Source organism: Centroberyx affinis, unplaced genomic scaffold (assembly GCF_046629955.1).
Source record: "Centroberyx affinis isolate AG114_WGS23_722 - 3 ecotype Tasmania unplaced genomic scaffold, CSIRO-AGI_Caff_v1 ptg001314l_1, whole genome shotgun sequence".
In the NCBI taxonomy this organism is placed as follows: Eukaryota; Metazoa; Chordata; class Actinopteri; order Beryciformes; family Berycidae; genus Centroberyx; species Centroberyx affinis.
The window spans coordinates 81,053-92,500 of NW_027279819.1; the positions used below are offsets into that span (position 1 = coordinate 81,053).

At 38.7% G+C, this 11,448-nt stretch overlaps 1 protein-coding gene across 2 annotated transcripts in view; it reads right to left on the bottom strand.

Annotated features, from left to right (window-relative positions):
- mcm9 (minichromosome maintenance 9 homologous recombination repair factor) overlaps window positions 1-11,448 on the bottom strand; it is a 44,536-nt gene that overhangs the window by 32,611 nt on the left and 477 nt on the right. For both annotated transcript variants that reach the window (XM_071525636.1, XM_071525637.1), the window contains exons 2-7: window positions 8,540-8,734; window positions 7,937-8,102; window positions 6,264-6,370; window positions 5,177-5,383; window positions 4,865-4,946; window positions 1,378-1,578 (exon numbers count right to left, since the gene is read on the bottom strand). In XM_071525636.1, coding sequence (XP_071381737.1) covers window positions 1,378-1,578; window positions 4,865-4,946; window positions 5,177-5,383; window positions 6,264-6,370; window positions 7,937-8,102; window positions 8,540-8,704 — 928 coding nt within the window. In that variant the 5' untranslated portion in view covers window positions 8,705-8,734. The remainder of the gene's footprint in view (window positions 1-1,377; window positions 1,579-4,864; window positions 4,947-5,176; window positions 5,384-6,263; window positions 6,371-7,936; window positions 8,103-8,539; window positions 8,735-11,448) is intronic.

Consider the following 11,448-nt stretch of genomic DNA (forward strand, 5'->3'; position numbering starts at 1 on the left):
CTTTTGTGCAGGACAGTCCAGACATGCTGTGTGGAAAATTTGGTTAAGATTGGACAAAATTTGTAGGAGGAGTAGCGAAAAAACAGTTTTGGAGAAAATTAAAAATGGCGGAAAATCTAGTTAGGAATTTTGATTGTGGCCCATACGGTTCAGAAGTTATAGGCCAAAACGTAAAGTTGCATTTTATAGCGCCACCATGAGGCCAACTGACTTGGGTTTCATTGCCTGAGTAGCGGCTGAGACTTTCAACGTATCTGCCAAGCTTGGTCACTGTAGCTCTTACGGTTTCTGAGATCCAGATACTTTTAGGGCAGAAGAAGAAGAAGCGGAATAATAATCCTAACAAAAACAATAGGGTTCCCAGCACTACGTGCTGGGGACCCCTAAATATAGGTGCTAGCGGTGATGGCTGGGTTCATGACAGTACAGCAGCCAGAGCTGAAACGTGGAAGTTTGCATTAAAATTACGGTCAGTTTTGTCATATTAGACTGTTGAGCAATCAGGCACAAGGCTATTAAGTTCTGATACTGAAGAATGTAATAGCAAGTTAAAAGGTGTCAATATCCAACTTCGTATTGGCTTTACTGTGTTTAGCTGTACACTCAAAATGCTGCTGTTGGGCAAAATCTGGTCGGCACTGTATGGAAATTGGTGTGCATGTTCCACATAAAGGTTGGAACATGATTACCAAGTTTCATAGCGATTGGTGAAATTCTGTTTGAGTTATACGCCAAAATGTCATAGGCCACTTTCACTAATGACGACCAAACTTCAGATTTTGACTAGGACATGGTCCTAGAGCATGTGTACCGAATTTAGTGCAATTTCACAAATTGGATTAGGAGATACAGTTTTCTAGCCTTTGTGGCGCCCCCTATTGGTCAGTATTTGAATGGCTTTGCACACATGTTCATCCATTTTATGTGAACATGTTGTCCAAGTTTCATGATGAATGGACCATCTATCACAAAGTTATAACAATTTAGCTTATAGGCCACGACTCCTTCACAACTTTAAGAGTTAATATCTTCAAAACACAGTCTATAAACAAAATTTAAAGAGCGTAGGTGCTGTGTGCTTCCCCATTGCAGTGTCTTGCACTAGGTTACATTTTAAATTACCGAAGACCAAGGTAATTTAAAATCAGCAAGGGAATTTCCTCCAGTGATGGATTCAATCCATTGCTGATCCCGAATGTATTCATTCAATTCCACAAATTCCGCCACCATGTGGCAGTGACAAATAAGCAAATGCTTGGTTGGTCTTTACACTTGTTGATCTTAGTGATAATACAGCTTTGAGGAGACAGATTTTTGTTTTTTGCTGAGACAACCGTCCTGTTACAGGAATTTGCTGTGAGGCAAATTTTTCCATACCTGCAATTGGGTCATGCTGGTAGCTGTGCCAGAAGTCATCAAAGTCTTTCTGGATGTCCTCCATCAGTAGAGCAGCAGTAGCCTGCTGGTTGTTAACTTCTATGTTGTTAGCTTTGAGGACCAGTTCCACTTCACAGCGCGTATCGTCATAGAAGGGCTTCCAGCGTTGGCGCATCACCCCGTACACTGTCACATCATCTCCTGGGAACACCACATACAATCAAATTATCATTGTCAGCAACACCATGAGCAAAATACTGTATACTGCCACCATCAGGTGAAAAACGAGAAATAATCACACCTCAGTCAAAAACACTCACAAAAAAAAGACACTACAGGTGACTATCAAATCTAAGAATGCCAAGTTGATACTTGTGTGAATGAACTGAAGAACAGAAAACATCTTTACAGTTTGAGATGGACTGTGTGTGTTTGCATGATCAGTTAAGACACACAGGTGTTCAATTTCCAGCTGTTTCTACCTGCCCAGTACTATAGACTACTGTATATAGGCGGCACTGCACACTAGTATACTATAAACTGTACTATAGACTATAGCGCCATTTGTATGCAATGTCCCGTTGTTGCATTGAATCTTGGTGGTTCCATTTTGGCTAGTAAACTTCCAGGATCTTTATTCGTCCTTGGTGTTCTTTTGTTTTGGAATCATACTTCAGCCGTTGGATATTACATCAAACACATTGTAGAGGACACAAGAATGCACAAGATCACATTTTTTTTAAACCATTATTTATGCAGGGAGGTCCTACTGAGACCAAGGTCTCTTTTTCAGAGGAACCCTACTTACACATTCCATTACAAACAACAGGGACATTAAAACACAAACAATTTCACATATAGGAGCATCAAATTTAACAGTGCCGTATAAAAAAATCTATATAAAAATCAATACAAAAAGTATAAAAAAATAAATTAAATCATCAATTAAAACAGGTGCCAACATTGCAAAGTTGAAAACCGTAGCAGCAAGGGTTAAAAAACAGAATTTATTCATCGCGTGAAAATGAGACAAAAAAAACAAAAACAAAAAAAAACAACACATTTTTCGGAACATTTTAAATGCATCATATTAGATTCATTGAATAAAACACACACTTTTGTATTTGGCTTCAAAACACATTTTTAATACCAACAGATGTTGAATACACATGGCTAATTATTACTTTACTTTTTATATTAGTTTCAAGCACATAACGTATGCCATTAGATAACACTGTTTAAATTTGAGATTATTTAGATTCAAACATTGCAGATTCTGAATATAAGGGTTCAGTTCACACTTTGTGTATGTATAATGACCAATACTTTTTAACACATGGCTATTACCTCACCTTATGTTTGACTTCAAACACTTAACATATGCCATTAGATTGCCTTTCTAATTAGGGCTGAGCATCTATTTCTCAACTGTGAAGAACAGCCAGTCAGTAGTAGCAGTCTCTTGACTATGTATATACTGTATATATATGCATTTATTATTTGCATTTATTTGCACTGTCTCTATAGTTCTATATTATGTACATTACCTTTATTTTATCTTATTACCTCTTTTCTTTAATTATATTCCTGTACTTGATTTCCTTGGTACTGTTCTGCCAGTTGCTGCAGTGGTACCTGAATAACCCCAAGGGGATCAATAAAGTGCTATCTTATCTTAGCCAAGTCAGGTCAGGCAATTTGATAACATTGGATCTGGAAGTGTAGTCGGATGTTAATGGGGTGTCACGATTCTCCAAATCCATGATTCGATTTGACTTTCGATTTTAAGGTCACGATTCAATTTGATTTAAAAAAAAAAAATTTCAGCACTGACGGCTATGCCATTGTTAAACTATCAAGTCTTGATTTGTAAAGATCAACAGATCATTGGTTTTATGCCTTGACAAATGTCATTTACATTTTCAAATTCTTCTTTAAAAAGATGGTATCAAGTGTGATATAACTGCCATATGTTTTTTGTTTTTTTTGGAATGTACCACACTAAGGCCATATGGTCAAATTTTTTCAAAGTTTTTCCATTTAAAAAAACACAACTTTCCCTTTAATTTGGTACCAAATACATGGCAAGGCGATGCAGGGCGTCTCCTTACTTCAGTGTCAACATTCACAGTATGACAACAAAACAGATCCTTCCTATCTTGGCTAACGATAAGCTTTCAAAATACATACAAAACCTCCAGCGCTTCAGCCCACACAGTAATAAGATCAGACAGTAATAGTTGCCAAACAAATATGGAAAAAGTCGCCAAACTTATATGGAGAAAAGTTGCTGCAACCCGGCCAGTCCTCCTACCGACTCTGGTCTCGGCGCACTGCCTTCCGGAAAACAGCGTCCGTCTGCGGCGGTGAGAGCCAGGTAGGTCCCGCTGTTTAGTGAAGGTGATCTTGTGTCTTGTTTTATCGAGCAAGAACAAGCAATTTCCATCAAAAGACGGACAACTAAACCCGGGGAAAATCTCAGTGTCACCAGATATACAGTATTTTCCGGTTCCGGTTCATCTATGACAACTTGAAGTATATATAAAACAAAGCTGATAACTTGATTTTCAGTTTCTGGTACATTTTAAACGATTTAAAAATGACGGGCACTCTTGGGCGCTGTAGTGAAATATAGAACGGGCGCTCTCTAGCAGCTACGCTGTGTCGTCATTGAAATGTTATTGTTTTTTTTTTTCCGTCAGACGTGTGCAAGTAGGCAGGGGTGGAGAGAAAAAAAATACTGGGAGAATCGCGAACCTGCGTGTGATTTCCAAGGTTGAAATCGAACACTCATTTCAATCGATTTTCAATTTAGAATCGAAATCGTGACACCCCTAGATGTTAATGAGATGTATTCATATGATGGTTGTGTGTGGCATTTTGCATTTTGTGTTAGTGATTTTGTGTTTAGAGTTTTGAGAAAATTAGCCTTAGTTTCAGGAAATGTGTGGAAGCAATTGTGAAAAACTGTAATACGAACTAGTATATCAATTAGTGGTTAATCAATGATAAATTAACTCAATGATAATTAAACATTTAACTAGCAAACCGTAATGTAGTGTTAACCTATAAAGGCAAAAGGAAATGGGAATTCATATCCTGTTTTTTGCTGGCCTGTGTACTCTTGTTGCAGTTTTGTTTCTGTTTGCATTTGCAGACAACTAGCGACGAGTGCCAGGTGGCATTTATGTAAACAAGGAATTTATAGCTAGATAAAAAACTTGAGCGATGCACGCTGGGTATTGTAGTGGTTTTTGCAGCGGTGGAAGTCTCGGGGGAATGGCATGTCTCTGGATCTGATAAGTTTTGATGATCTCTGTAGAGCCATTGTAAGGAATCAAGTGAACAGCGGCAAACCACTCCTTCAATGGCATCAAACAATTGGTTATGGCACTAGTCATCCTGGTGTGTGTCAAACTGATTTGTGTGAATTGACTGGGACTTCATTATCAAGAAAATATAAAACCTTATCATTTACAGCTCTTACCAGATTTGCAACTATCCACCAGGTCATCTTCCAAGACGACCACCATAGAGCGAGGAATACTGCCCACTAACAGCCTCTGGGCCTGGGGGGAGGGGAGGAGAATCTCTTCAATTTAATTTTTAACCCTCATTTAACCAGACTAAGAACACAATCTTACTTACAGCAACAGCATTTTGACCAAAGTAGGGAGATACCAATGTGTTAAGCAATTAGAAAAGTAGAGGATCATAGCCAAAAAAAAAAATGAGCATCACATGCATAATTCCTTGCTGTGAATTAGAATTTAATTGAAATCAAAGAGGCATTTTTTACTTGCTCTTGTATCTTGATCTCCTGGTAGTCCCTGCAGGCACCAGGCTCGGATCCTCCAGACAGACAGGTGAACTTGTAGGAGCTACAGCCATCGGGATTGGGGCAGGCCGTGGGTGGGACAAAGGTATGGAACTGGTCGAAGTCGGCTTGCATGCTAAAAACATGCCGACACTTTGCGCACATGTAATCGCGCTCGTACTCCAGGACCTATGAGAGGTGGAGAGTATTTCATTAATAAATATGGGCTACACTTTTTTGTTAAGATCATATCCTATGTATTGATAAATGCAGGGGAAGCACACATGGAGGGGCAGTAATACTGATGACTTGCAGTCCATAGTTATTGTAAAGAAAGTGTCAGAGCATTTAATGTGATTGTCCTGTGGTGGTTCTAATGGACTATAACTAGGGCTGGGCGATATGGACCAAAAATCATATCTCGGTATTTTTAGGCTGAATGGCAATAAACGATATATATCTTGGTATTTTCTACGAAGTGGGTTAAATGTTCAGTTGTAAGTTGGGCTGGGCGATATGGACAAAATCAAATATCACAATATTTTTAACCAAATTTTTTTAACCGATATATTGCCCAGCCCTAACTATAACTGATCAGCATTACTGCTTCTTTATGTGTGCTTCCCCTGTGTACATTATCTGCTGCTTGTTTGTGAGTACACTGCCAGCACAAATGTATGAACAAAAAACAAGAGGCTGGAATGCTTCTTAGCTTCTAATGATAAAAATGGTGGAATTGGTGCTCTTTGGATAAATAAGGGTCCTCTGGTTATATGCGAAAAAGAGATCTATGGTGACGATGGACATACAGACACAAACACACACACACTGTGTGTTCTACTTTTAAATGCACAAGAACTTACGTTTTTATATTTTAAATTAGATGGCATTCAGTAGAGCGTATACCCCAAGATATGCAAGATATGCCAACTAGTAGTTGGAATTTCACCAAAAGACCAATAACCAACTTTCACATCAGGAGATGCACACATATTCATAAATATACCTGATGAATTATCTGGCAAAATGATACAAACTGAACAGACAAAAATATCTGCAATGGTGTTACCTTGGCAACACTGGTGCGTATAACTGTGCCGGTGACAGACAGGAAGTGACCTACATCTCTGGACCTGGGGATGGTGTCTCTAGTGAGCTCTGGACACACTGGCAGACCTGGACACACAGAGGAGGAGCGACAAAGTGCAGACTAGTAAAAGTAGGGAAATACACAAACAAACAATAAATAGAAAAATATAGCCACTAGCGGCATGGCAGGGTTCATGTCAGTGCAGCAGCCAAATTTAGATTACTGTCAGTTTTACCAGATTAGGCTGTTAAACCATCAGGGCCTCTGTTTTGAAACAGAAAAATGTAATGGCAAGTTAATGTGTCAAAATCCAACTTTGTACTGGCTTTATGGATAGAAATTAGCTTACAGCTATATCTGGCACAATATATTTATGGAGCACTGTCCCTGTCAAATAAACACATAAAATAATAAAAATGACTGTGTTCACTAGTGAAGACAAGTGTTGCTGTTGGGCAAAATTTGGTCAGATCTGTATGGAAACTGGTGTGCATGTTCCACATAAAAGTTCAAACATGATTACCAGGTTTATGAAATTCTGTTTGAGTTATAAGCCATAATGTCATAGGCCAAGTCCACTTTTACCAATGATGAGCAAACTTCAAGGGTCAAAATCTAGCAACATAGAGGAGTAGACACCATTCTTGTTACAGCATCACATTCCATGGTATCTCATCATTCAGTCCGTTCGGTGATAGGGTTTGTAATGTATATTTCCAATATACTTCTCTCTGGTTTAAGATCTTCTCAACATTGCCACCTTGATCTGGTGGGTTCACCTATTCTTTACCACAGAACCTAAATGATGAGATGATGTTTACAATCATTGAAATTAACTGCCACTGGGTATCTCTATCATTTCTCCTGATAGAGCTCTTATGTTCGCTTATTCTCTGTTTTAGAGGACGATCAGTTTTCCCAATATATGCCAAACCACAAGGACACTTTATCATATAGATGACATGAGAAGTAAAGCATTTTATTACATCATTAATTGGAAATCTTTTGCCAGTATGAGGATGACAGAAGTATTCACATTTTATCATGTTGTTGCATTGTGCACATCCTCTGCATTTGTAGCAGCCATTGTGGAGTGGGAGTAAAAGAGTTTAATCGATTAATCGATTAGTTGTCAACTAATCAATTAATCGGCAACTATTTTGATAATCGATTAATTGGTTTGAGTAATTTTTTAAGAAAAATAAGTCAAAATTCTCTGATTCCAGCTTCTTAAATGTGAATATTTTCTCGTTTCTTTCCTCCTCTATGAAAGTAAACTGAATATCTTTGGGTTGTGGACAAAACAAGACATTTGAGGACGTCATCTTGGGCTTTGGGAAACACTGATCCACATTTTTCACCATTTTCTGACATTTTATAGACCAAACAACTAATCGATTAATCGAGAAAATAATCGACAGATTAATCGACAATGAAAATAATCGTTAGTTGCAGCCCTAAAAGAGTTTGAGTGACACCCTACCTACCTTAAATACTCATAGAACAAGACATAAAAGGCTATTTATTCTTCTTGCACTACAGTCATTGGTCTGTGAACAACAGTGAAGTCTACAAAACTACAAAAATATGCTTCTCTAGTTCTGAGCAATATCATTTAACATCTGCTCATCAGTCCCAGTTGACTCTCTAACCTGTGATGCGGACATGAAGAACGTGTTTCACTTTCTGCCCTCCTTCTCGCTGTCCTCCAGATTCCTTGTATGAAGAGCTCTGTGACACTTCCACAGCTGCTCTTTGTAGTGCTTCATCAAATATAGCCAGGACTTCACTGGGATAGGCGTTGAAATAGTCACCAACCTGTGGCCAGAGATAGTTAGGGATGAACACATACCATATAGTTAGTGCAAATAGATTCTATGTACTAAAAGTATGTACATATTACCGGGTTGTTGCTGTGGGCAGTTGTCCCGGTGGAATACAGTGTTGGAGTCAACACTAGGGCTGGGCGGTATTTAAAAGGTATACCGGTATTGCTGCTGTGAGACTCGACTTACTTACGGCTTGACTGCCGTGCAAGACTCGACTCGAGACTTCAAAAACATCACATCAAAAACCCCCTCATCAAAAACCCCCTCTCAGGTATTATTGCTATAACAGAATCTAGGCTATAATGCAGCATGTACGGCATGTATAAGCAGGCACCTGGATACTCCAATGGAAATCGATCTGAAATCTTATGAAAGCTGAAAAATTATGATGATTTATGAAAAACAGAAAAAAGTAGTTGCCATCACCTCCATATTATCTTCAAACAATGTCATGGCATTGACAACAACGGGGTGATGGGTGTCCTCCTTAGTATCGGTGATAATCTGAAGGATGTCACCATGATGGTGCTCTGTCACGTAGGCCTCAAACACCCGACCAATCAAGGCCTCCTGTTCTGGGCTTATTGACATGCTGGAGAGTTGGGTATTTCATCTGATCATCTGGAAAGAAGGAAATTACAAGTGGTTAACAATGGACTGGACAGGATTATCTATTTAAACAGTTTTAGATGATTAGGGGTTCACTACGTAGCCATGAAACCCTACTGTAATTGCAGGAATTCCTATAATTATTTTTTTTCTGTTCTGCCCATATGTCGACCGTACGTTGGTAACCTTTCTATTTCAGCACATAGAGATGTTAGGCCTTTCACTATCTAGTGACAGAGTGTGCCCATAAAGGGGGCTATAATAAGGTCTCAAAGTCAAAACAAGTTAAAAACAAGCGCAGCCTTCCCCTCGCTGTCGGAGTTCGTCATAATGAACGTTGCCGATAGGCCTACATCTTCTGGGACCCACGTGGGTTACATTTGGTAACACTTGCTTTTTTTTTCCCATAAACAACTCAAGTTGTACCATGAGGAACTTAACTGTAACATATAGGATACTAATGTGTAGTGTAGGCATACTGTTACCAAATAAGGCTTCTCAGCAGCTCCATAGATAACCTCATGTCCAACATTTATTTAAGCGACATTGGTGTATATACCTTCTATTTTGTTTACCGACATGGTAATAAACGACCACAGTAAGCAAAATCGTTTATATACATTTATATACATTTATATGGTTAAAATACGGAACAGATGGGTGCGTAGTCCAACAAAATCAGAAGCCATGCGTATCTCCAAAGTCTGCACCGGCTCCGTTTTAGATCCGGCAACGTGCTGCGTGCACGTCAGCTGCATTAAAGTAAATGACTGCATACTATAATATTGTGGACAAAAAATAAATTGGTGAAAATGAGGTGACGTCTTTTTCGTTAGGCTATATTCTTTTCTATCATTATACTGGTGTGCTGCTTTCTTTCAACTCGATATATACATAATCGGTTGTATCAATCCTTTTTCAAACAATCAGTTGTATCAAACAAAAAATATTGTTGTTGGGTTTTTTTTAAACTATAAAAGAAAAATGAAATATTGATTTAACAGAAAACCCTCGGTCACCTAAAAAAAAAAAATGATGTGGAAATCCATACCCACGGATTAGTAAACCGTGAGCTCAGATTTGTAAACCCTGCCCTCGGATCAGGAATCCATGCCCTCAGATTTGCTATCCAGGTCCTTGATGAGCTCTAGATGCGTTACACTGGCCAGAATAACCGGAAGACAATACTTCCAGTTTGGGCTTTTAGCCTTCAAAATAAAAGTGCAAGAGTTTAAACGTGCAGAAATTCAGTTTTAAACCAATTAATTTGTATTTAATTGTCAAATCGAATAAATGAGGACCCTGATTAATATTTTAAGTCATAATAATAATAGAAAATGCCATAATATGTGCCATTTACAACTATAATTACACTAGATTGGACACTGCATAGGTCACCTTTCATTGCTACTGCACAAATTATATGTCAAAACACTCCTACAGACCTGTACTTTCACAACACACTAACATTTAGGCCCCAGTAGGGATGTGCGCGATTAGTCGACTAGTCGTTTAAACGTTTCTACCCTCACTAATCGGCACCAGAAATACTAGTCGGTTAAACTAATTATTAATAATGTACGCCGCTTAACTGATGCGTCTAAGATGTTACGCAGCCACCTGCCACTAGCCGGGACTGCAGCTCCAGCAGGCGGTTATGCCCGGACGTAAAGGTGGAAAGTGGGACCGGACAGAGATGACATCTCCAGCGCGGTTTGGCAGTATTTTGATCTAGAAAAAGAAAATAAGGTTGTAAACCTGTATCTCACCTAACGAAGATCCACTTGTGTGGTGGTGCGGGAAGACGCGACGCTTTCCAAAACTATGCCGGCTTCAAGTCACTATCTCTGTGTGCCTGCAACATCTGTTCCAGCTGAGAGTTTTTTCAGCTGCTGGACTTATTGTTAATAGACTGAGGTCTCGCCTTTCACCCGAACATGTTGACATGTTGATTTCGCTGAACAAAAATGTTTCGTCAGTCGAGTAAGTACGCCTACCACGTTGTGTGTGTGTGTGTGTGTGTGTACCTGCTGTTTGAAGCTGATTACCAACAGCACGCCGTTGTTGAACAGCCTAATAATCTAATGTCACGTCGATCAGTAGGCCTAATTGTTATTTTTTTGTAGGCCTATTATTGGTAGTTTTTCTGATGACAGATTATTATTTTTTTATATTTTTTATTATTATTTTAAATGTTATTTGTTAACTTTTATTTAGTGAGTTGTCATGTCGTTTGTAATGTACAACGTTCATAATAAACGGCGCAAAGTGCCACAGTTATTGAAGAATATTAACGGTTTCAAATGGCTCTTAAATACATGCAATATTTTTTCGGACAACGTTTCAACCTTATAGATTAAATTGTTCATTTTGGACTGTTTTCTGAGTGTTTTCTTACTTTTAGACTAGTCGACTAGTCTACATTTAAATTTTCGTTTAAATCGACAGGGAAATTAGTCGTTAGGAACATCCCTAGGCCCAAGCTGTTTAAGAAAACTCATGGCAGGCCATACTGTAACACTGTGGTGTTTGTAGAACAAAGTAGGTGCTTATACTGACTAATACTAATATTCTCATCACAAACGCAGATGGCACAGGTTACCCACCCCTCCCGGCCATGGTACCACGTGTTGCTTAGATCATAATTGTGCAAGCTTTTAAACTTATACACTTATAATCTACTTGTGGTCGGATAAAAAACAAAAATAATCAAAGTGAAAAGTTTG